General features: G+C 42.2%; 1 protein-coding gene across 1 annotated transcript in view; it reads right to left on the bottom strand.

Moving 5' to 3' along the window:
* Positions 1 to 20,370, bottom strand: part of Parva (parvin, alpha) — a 49,051-nt gene that overhangs the window by 19,969 nt on the left and 8,712 nt on the right. Inside the window, exons 5-6 of the mRNA XM_013028671.1 lie at positions 8,506 to 8,646; positions 522 to 637 (exon numbers count right to left, since the gene is read on the bottom strand). Coding sequence (XP_012884125.1) covers positions 522 to 637; positions 8,506 to 8,646 — 257 coding nt within the window. The remainder of the gene's footprint in view (positions 1 to 521; positions 638 to 8,505; positions 8,647 to 20,370) is intronic.

Consider the following 20,370-nt stretch of genomic DNA (forward strand, 5'->3'; position numbering starts at 1 on the left):
ACATGTAAACTCCAGGGACAGACCTCATACAGCCCTACTGTATATACTAACATACTCCCCTTGCGCCATTCCTTTATCCATCTAGCAGGCAAAAGCCCATGTGTATTTGATGTTGCTCATGTAACTTCTAACACACAGCCAAGCAGGCTCAGCACCCACCCAGCTGTACTGTCAGTTCTTCTAACAACATACCCAATGTGCTTTAACTCTTACAAGAATGTTGCTTCCACAGATTTCTTTCTTTTTTTTTTTTTTTTGTGTTGGTCCTAGGGCTTGAACTCAGGGTCTGGGCACTGTCTCCTTTTCCATCCAAGGCTAGTACATTACCACTTGAACCACAGCTCCATTTTGAGCTTTCTGGTGATTAATTGGAGGTAAGAATCTCAAGGACCTTCTTGCCTGGGCTGTCTTGGAATCATGATTCTCAATCTCAGCCTCATGAGTAGCTAGGATTACAGGCATGAGCCATGTTGCTTCCACGGCTCTTTAAAGGCATATGGTTGTTGCGGTGTTCATCTTACCTGGACCACAACCACCTGGATAGAAACATGGTCCGGAAGTCGGATTGGTGCCCGGAAATACTGAGACAGAGCAACCAGTAGGTGTAAGATGGCCACCAGGCTCTTGGCGTGAACAGCTGAAATGGAAGGATTTAAAAATGAGAGTATTTTCTTCTAGGTCCTAGGCAACGTAAGTAGATAGTCAGAATGTACTCCACTCGGTGCCCCCTTGTCCCCCCTGAAGGTCCCTCAGTCACCATGGGCCTCTCAGTTCCTAGCCAGGTCCCTTGGAGTCCCTTCTTTGGGTCTTATTACTGCAGGGTTTCTATTTTTTTTTTTCCTTTGTTGATCGTGGGGCTTGAACTCTGGGCTTGGGCGCTGTCCCTGTGCTCTTCAGCTCAAGGCGAGCGCTGAACTGCTTGAGCCACAGCACCACCTCTGGTTTTCTAGTAGTTTATTAGAGATAACAGTCTCACAGACTTTCCTGCCCGGGGCTGGCTTTGAACTGTGATCCTCAGATCTCAGCCTCCTGAGTAGCTAGGATTACAGGCATTAGCCACTGGCGCCTGGCTAGTTTGCTTTTTTTTTTTTTTTGGTCATTTCCAGGGGCCTGAACTCTGGGCCTGGGTGCTGTCCCTCAGCTCAAAGCTAGCGCTTGAGCCTACCACTTGAGCCACAGTGCCACTTCCTGCTTTTTCTGCTTATGTGGTGCTAAGGAATTGAACCCAGGGCCTCATGCATGTAAGGCATGCACTCCACCACTGAGCCACTCTCCCAGCCCTGGGTTTCTATTCTAACTCAGGCTCCCATCAGGATGCCAATGCATTGTGAGTTCAGCTACTTGCTCCCCAGCCCTGTGTCCCTATTCCTGCCCTTCAGATACTGTGAGCTTATCTCTTTGGATTGTTCACACTACCTCTAACCAACACTGGACAAATGGGCACTGAGTTGGGGGCCCTAGGCCTCTGTTTGGGGCTGAGCTCTCTGAAGGAAAGCACAAGAGCCACCTAAAGTGCTTTGTTGCTTTCCTGAGAAAGAAAAATGAGTGGTCAGCATAGGTCATGCCCGAGGGAACAGCTTAGAGTTGGTATTTATGACCCCAAAGGTTTCTAGCGCTGCAAAGCCATGTGCTGAATGTTAAGCCATTTACACTGGAGAAGGCTGGACTATCTTGGCTTGTGGTTTTCTCAGTAGATGAGGAGAAAAAGGCTGATACCTAATGTCAGGCACAATGAAGCTTGAATTGTGACTGTGTAATTCTGCCACTTACTCACTGGGGCTCTGACCTTGGGTAGGACAGCCCACTTGAAGCCTCTGAGCCTTAATCTGTTCAACTGTACAAATGGGTATGACAAGATTTAGGTTGTAAGGATTTCTAGAGACAATGAAGGAAGGGCTCCTGGAACAAATCAGGTGCTCAGAAATGCCTGATACTTAGAAAGTATAACTTACATGAAAGTACCTGGCACCTAGGCAATCAAAACACACTAGATTTCTCCCTTTTCCTTCTCATAAAAGGAAGATTTGCGAGGGGCTTTACCTGTGCCACAGCCCTATCAGCAACATGGCTTTTCCCTTTAGGGGCCATTTAAGTGAAAAAAAAAAAGAAAAAACCCAGAAAGCTATTTGTGCCCTGAGTATGCACTGGACTCATTATGAGTGTGTCATTCTGTCTTCCCTGGATTGACAAGTCTGTGGAAGCAGAAGCTTTGAGAAATCACCAGAAAAGGAAATGATTCAGACATTCCTTTGGAATTCATTAGAGTTTCTTGTTATCTTCACTATTTCAACAGACTGAGAACAGCAGCTCAATATCACACGACGCAGCAGGCAATGGGTTCCGAATGCCCAGCCTTCCAAAGAAGACAATGTTGGCATTGTCAACTGAGTTTTACCTATACTTAGTATAGCTCCAAAGAGGCTCCTGGCTGGGAGTGTTCTCCTAAAAGTGGCACCGTCACTAAGGGGCAGAGATAAAAAATCACTGATGGCTGATCCTCTGGTTAGAACTGTCTTGCCACCCCTGGTCTGAGTCTGAGGGCTAGAAGTACACTTGCTGTCACCCTTCCTTTAATGACAAAACATTATGCTGGAAATGTTGTGGTCATATAAGCTGTACATCATCTATACATCATCAAGACTATCTTGGTGAGCAATATGTGACAATATCAAAAGCATCAAACAGTTGTCAAATACTTTTGATCAATGCTCTGTCTGCCTGGGGATCCTTTCAAAAGGAATAATTACACACTATGAGGATAAAGATGTTAACTACTATGTGATATATTATCATCAAAATTCAACCCTGGGATACACTAATCTCCAGAAGCAAGAAATGACTTTAAAAAAACTCAAAAAAAAAAAGCGATGATTATGAGCCCACCGATGGCTGCCTGTCATTTCCCCAGTGACACCCGAGTTCCTCCTTGTAATCTCCAGGCTGGACCAAGCATATTTTCACAATCACTATGTTCCAGAGTTATAGTAGAGTCACAAAATGAGAGAACTTGTCCTGGGCCTGGGGGCATCATTACATTCAGGAGGCTGAGATCTGAGGATGGAGGTTCCAAACAAGCCCAGGTAGGAATGTCTGGGAGAGTCTTATCTCTAATTAACCACCGAAGTGAAGCTGTGGCTCCACTGGTAGAGGGCTAGCCTTGATTCAAAAAGCTTTGAGAGTGATGGACTCATGCCTGTAATCCTAGCTACTCAGTAGCATGAGAGCTGAGGATCACAGTTCAAAGCTAGCCTGGGCAAGAAAGTCCCTCAGATTCCTACCTCCAAGTAACCACCAAAAAAGGCAGAAGTGGAGCTTTGGCTTAAGCGCTAGAGTATGCTAGCCTTAAGCAAAAACACCCTGGCCCTGAGTTCAAGCCCCAGGACTGGCACACATACACAAAAGCTCAGATACACAAAAGCTCAGATATATGCCCAGGTCTTGAGTTTCAAGCCCCAGGACACGGATGGGGGGGGGGGGAGAGACACACACACACACTCACACACACACTTTGCATGCACTGAAAATCATTAAGACAATGGAGGTATAAATATAGATAATGTAATGTTAAAGGCCAATTTAGTAGGAATGAGATAAAAATATAAATTTATGGACATATAGATCTATAAATGCATATGTATCTATTTCTCTATATATGAACACACACAAATATAACGTGGCCATCACTTAGAATATAGTCATGCTAAAGTAGAAAGATAGCTTAAAATAATTCTAACAACTGCTGCATGTTTGGGCCCCTTCATTGTTGCTGGTTCTGGCACCTCCCCTGGGTGTTTTCTCCTCACGCCACTCAGTACTGTAAGGCTGCCCTAAGCCTGTGCTTGGGGAAGGATCAAAACGGGCTGAGTAAGAGCAAGGACCATGGCTCCACTGTATGTACTGTGCACAAGTCACTCCTGGGCTGGAAGACAGCTTTAAAAACAGCTATGGAATTAGAAATAGTCCTCTAAATATATTCTGTGGTAGAAACAGAAACTGGAGGTAGTTTGATAATATATATTATGACCTTGAAAATGTACATCCTCCTTAGTCCTAAGACACCACTCCTAAGTATTCATCCTAAAAGAACAATTATGGGTCTTACGGCAGAGAATTCATCAAACCATATTGTTATTAATGTGAAAATTCACATCTAAAAACACTTACCATTAGTTATATACAATGTCATTTATATAACAGTAGCATATCAAATAGTTAACAACTAAAAAGACATTTCTTCCTACATGTACAGGTTGACCTCACTTTTATAAAACACATAGACCCACACAGGCATACACAGTATTCCCCAAGTGTCTCAGGATCAGTGCTTGTGTTGTTTTACTTAATACAGCCCAAAGTACAGAATAATGATGCTGGCAATTCAGATATGCTGAAGAGAAGGTGTAAAGTGCTTCTTTAAAAGTGAGAAGGTAATTGTACACTGAGATTGCTAAGATCTATGGTAAGAATGAGTGTTCTACTTAGGGAATTGTGAAAAAGGAAAAAGAAATTGGTGCTAGTTTTGCTGTTTTACTTTCAAGTGCAAAAAAGTACAGTTATAGTGTATACTTGCTTAGTTAAGATGGAAAAGACATTAAATTTGTGCATGTATAGGAAAAGACAATATATACATTTAGGGACCACATATGGTTTCAGGCAGTTGGGGGTCTTATAACACATTACCACCTTTGAATAAGGGAGGACTCCTGTGCATATGTACATACATGTATATTGGACACCATTTATCAGACACACACACAAGATAACCTACACTAGTTAATACTAAATTTCTTTTATTTACATTTGGAAATTTTGATGTTATGAATAGGATAAAAGAGCAGCTCCAAAGCCCTAGATCAGGCACCTTGGTAATTCAACAGTCTGTTCTTGCCATCCTTTTCTGAGCAGAAAGACAACACAGTGTCCCCAGATAGACAGCTAAAGCTGCAAATGGAGACAGGAGGGAGGGAACTCTTCCTCAGAGCTGGGTGCCACAAGCTATTCTGGAGAGGAGCTATATTTCCCCCTGTCCCTCGAAATGCTAATAGTGTTCTTGTGAGGGAGAACAAAAAGGGAAGAAGTGCTCAGTCATTGATGAGTACTGGAGAACCCCTGGAAGGAAGACCCCTGCTAGTTCTGATTTACCCTGTGTCCCACTTCCTAGAATACAGAAGAATGACAACAACAACACCGAAAAACACAGAAAAGCCCTTATCCTGGCTTCCATTCAAAAGGCCGAGATAAGTGTACATCAAGAATATGGTCTTAGGGTTGGGAACATGGCTTAGTGGTAAAGTACTTGTCTAGTGTGCATGAAGCCCTGGTTTCAGTTCCTCAGGACCACATAAATAGAAGAAGCCAGAAGTGGCGCTGTGGCTCAAGTGGTAGAGCCACTAGCCTTGAGCAAAAGAAGCTCAGGGACAGTGCCCTGGCCCTGAGTTCAAGCCCCAGGACTGGTTAAAAAAAAAAAAAAAAAAGAACATGGTCTTCAGTGGCTCTAGATGATTTGTTCAGTTCATGCTCACTTTAACTTTGTTTGAGAAAATGTGTATAAGAATCATGATTATTCATATGTTCACGTGACCATTAAAATATGCACAAAATATGCATGCATTTACATGTTTTAGTCTATGTTTGTGCTTCCTTATTTTCTGTTAGTATTCTATCATGCGTGATTTCTGTCTGTCCTGTGGCCTTCATAGTTAACAATTTGGGATATCTGCTTCTATTTCTAACTATTCTGTAGTAAATTTAAGTCCTAGGTTGATTATGATCCTTTACAGTTTTTGAACCTGTTGCTATACCGAGAGAACACAAAGTTAAATGTCTTAGCTGTGTCTCTGTTTACATCCCATGAATTATTTCCCTTTCATAGAGCTCCAGAACTGAATTACTGGGTTGGAGGGTTAATTACCTCTGTGGATGCTCCCTGCAACGCCTCAAGACAAGAAGAGCTGGGCTTATTTACAAGAGGTAGTGGCTGGTTCCATAAGGAATGTGGCAGGCTGAGCTCTGAGGGAAAGTTCTCTCCCTCCTGTCTCTATTTAGCAGCTCTGGCTGTCTATCTGGGGACATTGTGTTGTCTTTCTGCTCAGGAAAGGATGGCAGAACAAGCTGCTGAATTACCAATGTCCCTGATCTAGGGCCTTAGTGCTGCTCTTTTTTCCTATTCATAACGACAATTTTTTTTTTTTTTGGTCGGTCATGGGGCTTGAACTCTGGGCTTGGGCACTGTCCCTCGGCTCTTCAGCTCAAGGCGAGTGCTCTACTGCTTGAGCCACAGTGCCACTTCTGGTTTTTCTACTGGTTTATTGGAGATAAGAGTCTCACGGACATTCCTGCCCGGGCTGGCTTTGAACCGCGATCCTCAGATCTCAGCCTCCTGAATAGCTAGGATTAGAACCACCGGCGCCTGGCCATAGCGGCAATTTTTTATTACTGAAACTTTCCAAATGCAGATATAAGACATTTAAATATTAGTCTATATTATGGTATTTAGTGTCTCATTTGTACTCCTCTAAACACACACACACACACACACACACACACTTTTTTTGCCAGTCCTGGAGCTTGAACTCAGGGCCTGGGTACTGTTTCTGAGCTTCTTTTGGTCAAGGCTGGCACTCTTCCACTTGAGCCACAGCACCACTTCTGGCCTTTTCTATTTATGTGTACTAAGGAATTGAACCCAGGGCTTCGTGCATGCTAGGGAAGCACTCTACCACTGAGCCACAAGCCCAGCCTAATATGTTTTAATCCTTGCAATATTTACTTAACCATCTGAGTAAGAATCTTTTTTTATCCCCATTTTCAGATGAGAAAGTCAAGGCATAGAGAGGTCAGGACTATGAATGGAAGCATCCTGAAGGCAAGGATTGTGCTTATTCACTGCTGGATCCCTGAACCCAGAAGTGATGGGCACATATTGAGCATATTTGCTATAGAGGCATCACTGGTCCAGGGTCACACAGGTGATAAAGAATGGAGCCAGCAATCAGACCCAGAGTCCCCCTTCTCTGGCTTCAGGCGTAGTCATTGTCTCCCTGTGCTTGGCAGAGAATGCCCTGTTCCTAGTTGTGTGCTACTCACGGCAGCTCATCATGCTATGTAGCTGTGTCAGCAAAGGTGTAATTATGCTGAAGGAGGTACCTGGTGTCTGTGCCTGGGTGTTAGACATTAGAAACCTGAAGAAGAGATTACTGCTGGCAGTGCTATCAGGTCACTATATTGAAAGGCATAGTTTCCTTTCTTTTTCCAAATTTAAAAGTTTTTTTAAAATTTTATTTTGTGGGTGGAGTGGGGAGAGTCAGAATGTATGCATTTTAGCTTAAATTTAGTATATTACCTAGCCTCTAATACTTAAAACAGTCTAATCATTTGTACTGTCATTTTTTTTGGCATTTTTATCTACTACAAAGATAAAACTACCTTTGGACTCCCTAACAGGACATACATTGTCATTACTAGATTTATCTGGTCTGTGAAGTTAATGTGGATTGTCATATGGACTCATTAAGTCTGTGCTAGGACCCAGACTGACTCTTGAGACAGCAGATGAATGAAGGTTTATACTTTCTAAGATCTTAGAGCTACATTAGCTGTGAAAAGCCAAATTTAAGCCAGATTCAGTAGCTCATGTCTATAATCCTATCTACTCAAGAGGCTAATATCTGAACATCACAAGTCAAAGCCAGCCAAGGCAGACAAATCTATGAAAACTTTTATCTCCAATTAGCCAGCAAAACCTGGAAGTACAGATGTAGCTCAAGTGGTAGAGTGCCAGCCTTGAGCAAAAAAAGCTAAGTGAGAGCACTAAGCACTGAGTTCAAGTTCTAGTCCCAGCACATTTAAAAATCCTGTTTCAGAGGCTGGGAAGGTGGCTCAGTGGAAGAGTGCTTGCTTTGCATGCATGAGGCCCTGGGTTCGATTCCTCAGCACCGCCTAAGCAGAAAAAGCCAGAAGTGGCACTATAGCTCAAGCGGTAGAGCGCTAGCCTTGAGCTGAAGAGCTGAGGGACAGCACCCAGGCCCAGAGTTCGGGCCCCATGACTGACCAAAAAAAAAAAAAAAAAACCAACCTTATTTCAATGCTGTATCTTTGCTCCTTCTGGCAAAGGGAAGGAGCAAGGAGCATGTGGGCTCTGGAGACAGAGCTGAGACATCACTTCCAGCTTTCCAGCTGCATGGCCATGTGGACCCTGGCTTCCTAAAGCCTCTTCATGGTGGACACAGCAGCCTTCTAAAAGGCTTTGCTGGGGGTCTCAGGAGTGGCTCCATGGGAGTGAGAGATCTCACACAAAGCTGTTTCTACAGAGAGGGACATGGGGTTTTGACACTTAGATTTTTGGCAAAATAAGATATGGCAAGTTCTCTTTCTAAGGAAGGGCATATTTAACTCAAAAAGAGATAGGTTTGTATATTTGGCCTGTCAGCTCTGGTTACTTGGGGAAGACACACAGTAGCAACCCTAGGGTCATTTAACAGGGCCTGGGTCCTTTGTACAACTCACAGTCCACGTTCCACTTGATGCTCCGGGGAGGAAGCTTCAGGGTTTCATTGATTTTCTCCAGGACAGTCTGCAGTTTTTGCTTCTGAGCAATCTCCGACTGTGTGACCTCAGCAACATTTAGCTTCTCACTCTCAAGTTTCTCTGGGGTATCAAGAAGAAAGAATAGCTGTTACCTTGGGTCAAAGACAATTCTAATTCATGTACTTCACTCATTCATTCCTGTACATTCATACCGTCAGTCACCAAATGAACATCTGTCCCTCACGATCTCCCTACAGATACCAAAAATCCTATAGAAAACCTACACACATCTTCCTAATAATGATAATCACTTCTAAATTGCTTATAATGCCTAACAGAATGTAATATGCTGTGTTCCATGTTTTATGTTGTAATATTTAGGGAATAATAGGAAAGAAGTCTATATATGTTCAGAACAATGCATTTTTCTCCCTGAATCTTTCAATTTGCAATTGGTTGAATCTGCAGATGTAGAACCCATGGATACTGAGGGCTGACTGTTGGACAACCAGTATGGGTCAGTAACTACTTGTCTACTGGTGGCACTAGTAGCTTCAGTATTGGGAAAGTGTGCGTGCGTGCGTGCGTGTGTGTGCGTGTGTGTGTGTGTGTATGTGTGTATGTTGGTACTGGGGTTTGAATTCTCCTTCTTTTTTTTTTCCTTCTTTTTTTTTAATTTAATTTTATTTTATTTGTGAACATACTGTACAGAGGGGTTACAATTGCATGGGCAGGATAATGCGTACATTTCTTACCAAGCATTGCAGCCTCCTCCTTTGTTTACCCTTCCCATCCCTTCCCTTGCTTTTTTTTTTTTTGCTTAAGACTGGCACTCTACTACTTGAGCCACACCTCTACTTCAACCCTTTTGCTAATTAGAGATAAGAGTCTCAAGGACTGTTTTGCCCTGGTTGGCTTCAAACTGTGATCCTCAAATCTCAGCTCTCTGAGTAGTTAGGATTATAGGCATGAGCCCCTGGTAAGTGACTGTGAAAACTTCATGCGTGTGTGCCAGTCCTGGTGCTTGAACTCAGGGGTTGGGCACTGCTGTCCCTGAGCTTCTTTGACTCAGGCTAGCACTATTGTCCTTGAACCACTGCTCTACTTTTGGCTTTTTTGGTAGTTTAGTGGAGATAAGAGTCTCACAGACTTTCCTGCCAAGGCTGGATTCATATTGCAGTTCTCAGACCTCAGTCTTCTGAGTAGCCAGGATTCTAGGCATGATCCCCAGGACCACAGGGCATTTAACTTGTCATACTTGAATTCTTTTATTCTGGGCTTTTCCTCTTTCTTCAATCTGCCTTTTCCAAAGACATCTTTGTGCCTCAGCTGGGCAGCCTTCCCAGTGTTTCTCTGGCAGAGTCAACTAGCCAGACACTGTTCAAGAAATTGTGTTCATTCCTCTTTAATGTGCCACACCCAATCATGTTTACCTGATTTAAGCATCTTTTTTTTCCTTTTAAACTCATCTGGATGCTAACTTATTTGATGCATCATCTTACATCAATTCGAACTTTTCACATTTTAATATTCCTAAAATCAGCTGTCTTAAATCTGATTGCATGCTAATGTGTCAGCTGGAAGTAGAAGATAGGTTATATCTGCCTCCACTGGGTAAACTTGACCAGAGTTCTTCCTTTCTGTTCTCAAGCCTATAATAGCATCCTCAAAAAATAGAAAAATTCTAAGCAAGAAAGCATTGGGTAATAGTTCAATGGAAAGTGATTTTTTCTTTCTTTCTAAGGGTGTGCTACAAAAATCAGGGATGTACGCTATAAAAGTCAGTGGTATGCTACAAAACATTGTCTAATCATTTTACTTATCTCAGTGGACTTGTTGGTAGAAAATATGTTGCCTATTTCTGGATTTACCTAAGCCATTCAGTACCACTCACTCAGGATTGAGAGAACTGGTACACTGAAATGTGTTTAAACTTTCTTCTTCATACTTTGAAGGGCTACTGTACCAATGGATTAACCTTTTACATCAGTGCCTCCCTACAGTGCTTATTTATTTTAGGAGACTGTAGCTCACAGAAGTCAAATGCTCTATGAGTAATTCTTTAAAGATGAGGCTGAGGTTGTTGGAGAATTTCTCAAGGGTCTGGGGATTTGAGTCCTTTTCAGCACCTTGGTAGGGTTAGCTCAGGTGATTCTCAGCTATGATGACTTGAAATATATCTCTTTCTTCAGTGCATCAAGCTATCCTTCAAGTCTGAAGTTCAGAAGAAATGAGACTTATTTAACAGTGATAGATCTAAAGGTCTTCCTTTGAATGGTAAACACTGAAGGGAATTTGTGTGCTTATTTCCATTGTCAGGCTGAATTCTTATTTTGGATCCTCTTCTCCAGAACAAAAGCCAAGTTGCTTTTTTTCCTTTTCTCCCTCCAATTATTTTTGGAGATGCAGTTTTCTATATAGAAGCGTGTTCTTTTCAGCGCATATTACAATTATCAACATTGGGAAGAGCTGCCCACAATGCTAGGCTGAGAGACTTCTGAAGCCTTATTTTGGCCTGGAGGAAAAAGCCTGCTAGGATAGACCACTAGGATATTGATGACTGACTTGGGAGTGGGCGGGGTGGGCCGGGAGAGAGGAGTGGCAGGAGAGCCACTTATTGGCTGGCCCTGCTGGATTACATCATTGTCTATGAATTTTTATATTTATAATCTGCTGGCATTGGCTTAGCTTTCTGAGTCTGTTATCTAGGTCAACAACGTTTTCTTGTACTGTTGTCCATTTTATTCTTTTTGAAAAAATGGTGGGAGATAAATATAATTTGGCCTCTTTAACCCCCTTCCTGGCACAAGGCTTCTGAAATTCTTATAACTTCCTTAATGACAGAGTGATAACTTCCTTAATGATAGGGTGATAAGAACATCTTTTTGAGCTTTTTGTGTCCAATTCCTGAAAGGGTTCTGAAGTGATGAAAGCTGCCAAGGCAATGAACATGTGACCAGAACACGGGCCCTCTCTCATCCTGAAACTCTAACTCATGGACAGGAAGAGGAGCTAGAGGTTGAGTTAATCACCAATGGCACCTAGGTAACCAAGACTTCATTAAAATGAAAATAAAAATCATTTCTTTCAGCTTTTTGTGCTTTGGCCTATTTTTGCAGAACTCTTCGTAAGAATTCTGTGAGTCACCTTTCACCAGCACCAAGAGGAATCAGAATGGAAGAAATGTCCTTATGTCAATCTTGTTCACTTTGAAATCTTTGTTGAAAGTCTAGCTTTCATCTCTCCGCTGCCATCTTTATTCCTCTCACTTTTCATTGTTCTTTTGATTGGTAGTATAGCAATTTCTTCAGAGTTGAATATAAAATAATGTTTCTGCATATAGACAAGTTGCGTTTAATCTTAATGACTCATTTTTGTTGAATAAAGGCATAATTCTAGTCTAAAAAAACAAAACACAAAAACTCTAACCAAAGAGTTTCAGAGAACTTCTGTGTTGGTGAACACATGCAGATGCTGGAGGGTGATTCACCCAGAAAGGGTCTGGTGGCTCTGGGCCACTCTTCCAGACCTTGCCCTCTGCATCTGCCATTCCCAAGTTGTATCCTTGATAATAAACTGATAAACTCAAGTGCCTTCCTCAGTTTTATGGGCCATTCTAGAAAATTATTAAATCAAAGAAAGAAATGGGTCAGAGGTGTAGGAAGCCCAGACTTCTGCCTGCCATACCAAGGGGATTCGGTCTTGAGGGAATGAGCCCTTAACCTGACGGGGAGAGGCCTGCACTACCACAGAAGGTAGTATTAGAATTGAAGTGTAGGATACTCAAATGTCTGTACAAAAGTAGAAAATTATTCGGTGTAGGAAAAAAAAAAACAAAAAACCCTCTGTATATTTGGTGTCAGAAGTGTGATAAGCATAGAGAAATTCGGTTTCCTTGCTTAGATTTTCACCTTTTTTTCCTTAAAAACAGCACTAATTGTTTTTCTATTCTACCAGTATTTTTAACAAGTTGATGAAATTAAAATTGTAATGCATTCTTTCTAAAACTATTTTCCCTTTGGTTTTTAGCATCTGGCATTGCTTATTTAGGGGAAAAAAACCCCACTTCTATGGCTTTGCTCTATTTCTTCTGCAATACAATGATTTCTGAGAATGTAATTTTGAATTTTTTCCATTTTTGTCATTTTGTTTCAATTTTTGTTGCTAGATATTTTATGTTAGACACTGGTATTGAATGAATTGGTGGAGAAAATATATCTCAAAGTAATCTTTATTAACACACACAAGTGCACACAGAAGGAGGTCTTTCTTTTTAAGGCAATGAAATTTTAGGTAGGTGCCAGTGGCTCACACCTGTAATCCTAGCTATTCCAGAGGCTGTGATCTGAGGATGGTGGTTTGAAGCCAGTCTGGGCAGAAAAGTCCATGAGACTCTTTTCTCCAATTAACCCACTAAAAAGCCAGAAGCGGAACTGTGGCTCAAATGATGAGTGCTAGCCTTGAGCAAGAAAAGCTCAGGGGTAGTAGGCAGGCCCTGAGTTCAAACCCCAGGACTTGAACAAAAAAAAAATATTTTTTCCCTAATACTTATAGCACCTGTAGTCTGTATCTATAGTTTATTTTTATTTATTTATTTTTTTGGTCGTGGGGCTTGAATTCTGGGCCTGGGCGCTGTCCCTTAGCTCTTCAGCTCAAGGCAAGCGCTCTATCACTTGAGCCACAGGGCCACTTCCAGTTTTCTGGTGGTTTATTGGGGGTAAAAGTCTCATGGACTTTCCTGCCCGGACTGGCTTTGAACCTCGATCCTCAGATCTCAGCCTCCTGAGTAGCTAGGATTATAGGCGTGAGCCACTGGCGCCCAGCATATCTATAATTTATTGGTTCTGTTGACAATCTTCATGGTTGCAAGTGCTCATGTTTTTGGTATTTCTCAATTTAAGTTCATTTTTCTCAGAATTTTATCTGTGGAAGTTATTTGTTGCTTAGGTTTAGAATTCATTTGTCTTTATTTTTTTAACTGTGAAAATATCTTGCCCAGGTAATTGTAACCCCTCTGTACAGTAATGAGTACATTTCTTATGAAGCATTGTAGCCTCCTCATTTGTTTCCCCTTCCCATCCTCTCCCACCTCCACCATCCTCCCCGGGCCCCCCTCCCCGAATTCATTTTTCTTTAAAGAAGGAAGTATGTTTCCTTTTATCTCAGATTAATAGTAACCAGGGACAACTTTTAACTAAATTTTTGCCTTTGAATACAGACTTAAATAAGGAATTACCAGAGATGAACTTTATTTTTTTCCCCTTATGTATATTTAAGGTGGAGAGAGACATCCACCCTTATTGTTTCTGTGTGGGAAAAGGTTTCCTAGTTTACTGCTACAAGTATTGTCCTTCAAGGACTGGTCTCTGATTCAGTCTCTTTTTTCCCACCCAGATTCTACTTAGACTTGTTTCCTGACCCTGAATGAGTAATCCCTGAAACCTGAGGTCATAAGCCATTAGGAATGAGCACGTATCCAACTGGATTTACATTTCCTTGTTATTTTTGGATCAGAAGACTTTTCCTTCCCTTTCATACTTGGGTAGCTATACCAAAACAAACAAACAAAAAACAACCCCCCAAACCACCACCAACTATATTTTTAAAGGCTTATCCAGATTTTGTAAGCATGGAACCAGAGGCAAGGGTTAAGTGATAGAGTGTCAGCCGTGAGAGGAAAATCTGAGCTAGAGAGGAAGGCCTTGAATTCAAACATAGTTTTGTTTTTTTTTGAAGTTTTGTAAGTGTGCTGTACCATGAAGACTAGTCACCCATAATGCTGGAAACATAAATCTATTTTTATAACTAGAAACTTTAAAGCACTCATAGTGATAACTTGTTTATGACTTTTTCCTAATTTGTCTTTGATATTCCACAATTTTTGATATCTTCACAGTTAGGTTTTAACTGTCTTTATTGTATTTAGCAGTTTCCTTTTCCTCCTGTTTTAATTGGGATGGTTATTGAATGTATTAAGTATTCTATCTATTCAGGTTTTTCCTTCATGTACTCAAACACTTTTTATGATTGATAATTTTCACAGCTTGAAGTTCCTCCATGCTTATACATTAAGTTCATTCCCCTCCATTGCAGCCCTAAGTTCCTTAGACCTCTTCCACAGGAGCAGTTCATTACTACAGATGTTCTGTACATTCCCACACAAGCATCAGAAGTGTCTCTGAATACACAGTGTCACACCATATGCATGGTTCTGTACCATGCCTTTTAATTTAGTGGGACATGTTAAAACCTATCAATCATCTATGGCAATACTGTGGTTTGAATTCAGAGCCTCATGTTTGCCAGCCAAGTGCTCTATGGCTGAGCCAGGCCTTTATGTTTGTGCTATTATTATTTTCTTGAGATAGGGTATTGCTTCCTGCCCATGTGTGCACTTGGATCATGATCCTCCTATTTTAAGGCTTCCTGTCCTGGATGGGATGACAGGTGCATGCAATCTTATTCAGACTCATTCTATGGAGGTGGAGTCTTATGAACTGTTCTGCTGTGGCTGGCCTAGCACAGCAATTCTCCTAATCTCAGCCTCCCACTGAGGACAGCAGGTGCACATCACTGTGCTCAGCATACGCTGAGGTATCTGGCAAACTTGTGCTCCAGCTGTCCTGAGTCACAACCCTCCCTTTCTCAGCCTCCTACGTAGCTAGGATTACAGACATAAGTCACTGGCACCCAGACTATTTACTAACAAAATGAGGAATAAGAAGCTTTCATCTTACTTTTGGGTTTTTCAGAATAGAGATAATGCTTCTTCTGGTTGAAAATCAGAAGTATGTGTCATCTTCTGCCATGACCAGAATCAGTCGCTAATAGCAGGAAGACTAAGAGCAGCACTGTCATGGATTCACCATCCAGTATGGTAGCTGCTAGCTACATCTGGCTATTGAGAACTTGAACTGTGGCCAGTGAGATGGAGGAAATGGAGATTTCATTTTAATTCTTTTTCGTATCTGCACGTGGCTGATAGTTCTTACGTTGGGCAGCTCCGCCATAGAGGTTTTATAGATTATCTTTCTGATTTTATAGAATGTTCAGAGCTGCATGCTAGCAGTGGTGCTAGAACTGGAATTTGGATCTCCTGTATTTCTCTTCATTCCTCTCTCAATTATAGCACAGCAGCTATGGCAGCCTAAGTGCTTTTGGGCATGGGAAGAAATCCTTCAAAGCCTATGTGACCAAGCTCTTCAGAATGCTGCCCTTTCTGGGGAACATGGAGACACCCCACTCAACATCCCCCATGTGGACTCTGGCTACCTCACTAGGACCTCTTAAAGCTTTTCTCCCTTTCAATCCTATCCTCACATTCAACACCATTCTCACCTCACAGGGAGAGTTTCCTTCCTTGCCTCTAGGCAGCCCTCCTGTGCTCCTAGGATCCTGTCCCACAGTACCACTTCTGACCATGACACTTTGCTCAGAAGCCATCAGAGGTTCACTGACCAACTAGCACAGCCTAAGACTCTGTCTTTGTTTTTAATTAAGGTCGCTGCATCTTCTTCATTTTCAACAAACATTTTCATTTTAAATGGTTTTTAGACATATAGAATAGTTACAAAGACAGCACAAAAGTTATGTTACCCTGAACTCAGTCTTCCCCTTCCAACAACACACTTGTCACCCAAGTGTTAACCCCATGATCCATTTGATTTTTACTAGTTTTCCCCCAATGTCCCTTTTGGGTTCTTGGAAACTGTCCAGGATGCCACATCTATTCCTCATAACTCCTTAGGATTCTTTGTTCTGTGATAGTTTTCAGACTTTCCTTGTTGCTTATGACAGTTTTAAGGATCACTGAGTTATACCCGTGTTTTCCTCAGGAGTAGACTAGGGTTATAGGTGAGGAGAGTTACGCCACAGAAGTGCCCTTCCCTCACACCCTTCCCTACCCCAATCAGTGAAAGCTGGTCACTAAATTCAATTCATCAAGAGGGTCCTGTTTACATAATTTAGAATGCTTTTGTAATGCTTTCATTAATTTTAGCTGTTGGTTTATACAAATTTAGGCTTAAGTATATTGATTCATTTTAGACTTTGAGTTATAATCTATTATTACTATATAACCCAATATTGTTATTCATTATCTTCCTTCCTTATCCTTTTCCCCTCACTAACTTCAGCTCTACACATTGAGAGCTGTTTCAGGTCGGTCTTGAACAATTTCAACATGTAGTCCCCATATATAGGTATTTATCTTCTTATCTATATATCCTGCTCTAGTCCTATAATGATTTTTTTTCCCTCTTTGCACCTTGGTGGTGCTGAAGATTAAACCAGGGCCTTGGACATGCTAGGCAAGCACTCTACCATTGAACTATACTGTATAACAAAGCTGAATTTGGCCATTTTTGGAACAGCTGTGGTTCCTGCTATTGGAGGACAGTGTTAGAAACCAGGACCTATGTGCTGTTTTCTCTGTCATCCACATATCCCACTCAACCAATCCCTATGGGCACCCATTCATTTGCTCCCTGTCTCTACCACATTCCTCCTCCATCACACTTAGCAATAATTGTCAGCAACTCTCTTGTGCTAGCTATGCTGCTTTTCTCCTTCCTCATCTCGTTGGCATTTTGCTCCTTCCGCAGGCTCCGATCAAAGTGCTTTCCTTTCAGAAAGCCTTTTCCAAACTCCCATTTGTTATATATCACAGCCCTCTGTATTACCAGGTGTGAGCTAGGATGACAGTATTAATGCTATATTTATACTTCTGCATCCCTAAACTCAGCAGTTAGCATAGTTTTTGTGTGAAGTATTATTTGACTATGGAAATATCAGCATAAAATCAGTTATTCACTAAGGTATGTCATGGGACAGAAAACCAAATGCATGCACACATGAATACACATATACACACAGTATGCTATAATTCTAGCTACTCAGGAAGTTCAGATGCAAGGATCATGGTTCAAAGCCAGCCTGGGTAAGAAAGACCATAAGATTCTCATTAGCAGTTAACCACTGAAAGGCCAGAAGTAGAGCTCTGGTTCAGCGGTAGAGTGCCAGCATCCAGGCCCTGAGTTCAAGGGCCAGTGTTGGCATAAACAAAAAAGCATCTGCTATAGAAAGTTTATGCCTTATAGGCCCTTCTTGTTGCTTGTCTAAAAATGTCTGTTTCAGTCACAGGAAGAACTCTGTAACCTTAGAGCTCTTATCTCTCAAAACAGGCGCTCTCTGTTCCCAGAGCATGCATACAGCCAAAGATAAAGATCAGTCAGATGAAAGATGCACATAGCCATTGCCAGTGAGGAATCCTCCATAAAGAACAGGCCCTGGCTCATGTTCAAGTAACTGATTAATCCCGCTGTGTGGACATTTTCCTGGAATCACTTATCTCCTGTCTCCCTCATTCTGTCTATTGCCTAGGTGTTAGTGATACAAATGTAACAAGGTGCCATGGATTTGGCTGCATAACTGAGGGGTGGGGGAATGTGTCCCAGAATTGGACAAGTCTGTGGCTACTGAGGAAACTGAGGGCCTGGCCATTATCAACCACCTCAGAAGCAGGTAATCCTAGGGAAAGAAAACTCCAGGCATGGAGTGAAGAGGCACTTTCTCCTTGTTCTGGGGTTGAGCAGCTCTTGCTCTGAGGCACAGAAAGGGCTGAAGCTCATTCTGTGAGAGGCTGGGGTGGACATCACAAAGACACAAGCCAGGGGGCCATTATCGGATGCCCATGACAAGATGAGCAGCTCAAGGAGGTGGCCCATGTTAGGAGGAGCAGCCCCTACAGCAGAGGCTACTGTCCCTCTGTTCTTCTGGATGATGCTGGTGCCCTTCCCATTGCCCCCTACACCCTTGTGTTCACCTGCAGATAGCTCCTGGCTCACTGACAGTCCCACCTCCAGCCCCAGGCTCTCAGCTGCTCTCCTTTGCCATCACAGGATTACAACCTGGAGGTTTGTACTTCCTATACAGGTAACACTCAACCCCAGAATAAATATTCTTGTTTTCTATCCTGAGAAGGGTGATTTTAAGGCCTACTCTTAGCTAGTTTGTCTGTGCCTCCTAAGATTGCCTTCCATAAACATTCCTCTACCAAGTTCTTAGCATTTGCTTTTGGAGAAACCTACACAAAGGCCCGTGGCCAGGGTAACTGGGGAGATGCAGAATACAGAGACAGCAGTAGAGCCACAGTGTTAGGCAGCCAGGAAAGACTAGGGAGTAGCTGTTCCCAGAGAACCGACCAGAAATACCTGGGAGCATGGAGATGGGTGTTTTGCAGACACTGCTGCGGAGAAAGGGAGAAAGCCTCTGCACAATGCCTATGTGCATCTGATCGTAGAAAACAATACTTATCGAAATGAACTGCAGGTAATGAAAACCAGAGGTTTTCTTCTTTGCTGCTATTTTTGTTTTCTTTTCCTTTCATCTTGGTTGTTCATTTATCTATCTTTGGAAGGGTAAGGGAAGCACAGAAATGGAGGGACAAAGGGTGAACAAATGCAGCAGTGATACTCACTAGACACTATGTTAAAAATGAACTGTACAACGTGTGGGTGGGAATGGGAAGGAAAAACTGGGAGAGAGGTAGGGAAGGGGTGACATTATCCAAAAAGAAATGTACTCATTACCTGACAGGTAACTGTAACCTTTCTGTATATCACTTTTATAATAACAATTTTTTTTAAAAGGAGCCTCTGGCTACACAAAGATGAGCCAGGGCTGATGCTGCTGTCCACAGGGCTCCTGACTAGAGCACACAGTTAGTCCTTTTCAAGTGGAGTCTGCCCATCACCTGGATGAGACATGCTTATTCTGGATTTCACCATCACAATGCACACCCCACCTCTGTGCCTACGTCCAGGTTCTACATCTACATCTACATGATGACATCCATGATGTCATCAACACAGCTCCTGGACTATGTGAGGCCCCTGGGCCAGTCTCATCATCTTCTAATGCTGATGATCCACTATTAATTCTCAAATGCCATCCCTTCTATTCTCCATACCCAACCAACTCGTTAAGAAGGATGTACAGGCCCAGCATCATAGAATCTCAATTTCAGGATAACATCATCACTTATTCATCTGAATATTACAAGGTGAGAGACCTGTACTTTAGTACAGATGTCTGATCATTTATTATGCCATCATCAAGTTAAAACACTCATTAATATGCCATATATTTAAAATGCCCTACTCTAAAAAATCCCTCAGGGCTCATTGGGAAGGTGGTTGATTCCAGGACAAAAGTAAGGAAAATATCAGATGAACCTAGAATGAAAGTAAAGTATAAAGATAACTAAGATAAACAACAAGGGAAATGTTAAGAGAAATAACATGTACGCCTAAGTTTCCATAACCTAGGATAGCTCTCAGTGACTAAAGATGAAAAACAATAACAAAAATGAATGATAGCATTAGATCATAACCCAAAGTATAATTAAGTGACCAAGTAAGTTAATAAAAGTGACAAGTAAATGAGCATGACAACTCTTGCTTATTCCTTCTACACTTATTAACAGGAACACTCACCATTAGACCACCACAATAACTGCAACACACACATATACACACACCACCACCACAACCACCATCAGATACGACGCTAAATTCAGCAGAGGTTTAAGAAGAAATGTTTGCATGGGCCAGGCACCAGTGGCTCACGCCTGTAATCCTAATTGAGATCTGAGGATCGAGGTTCAAAGCCAGCCCGGGCAGGAAAGTCCATGAGACTCTTTTTTGTTTTTTTGGTTCCTGTTGTGGGGCTTGAACTCTGGGCCTAGGTGCTGTCCCTCAGCTCTTCAGCTCAAGGCTAGCGCTCTACCACTTGAGCCACAGCGCCACTTCTGGCTTTTTTCTTTTTGCTTATGTGGTGCTGGGA

This window comes from Dipodomys ordii, unplaced genomic scaffold, assembly GCF_000151885.1.
Source record: "Dipodomys ordii isolate 6190 unplaced genomic scaffold, Dord_2.0 Scaffold113, whole genome shotgun sequence".
Lineage (NCBI taxonomy): Eukaryota > Metazoa > Chordata > Mammalia > Rodentia > Heteromyidae > Dipodomys > Dipodomys ordii.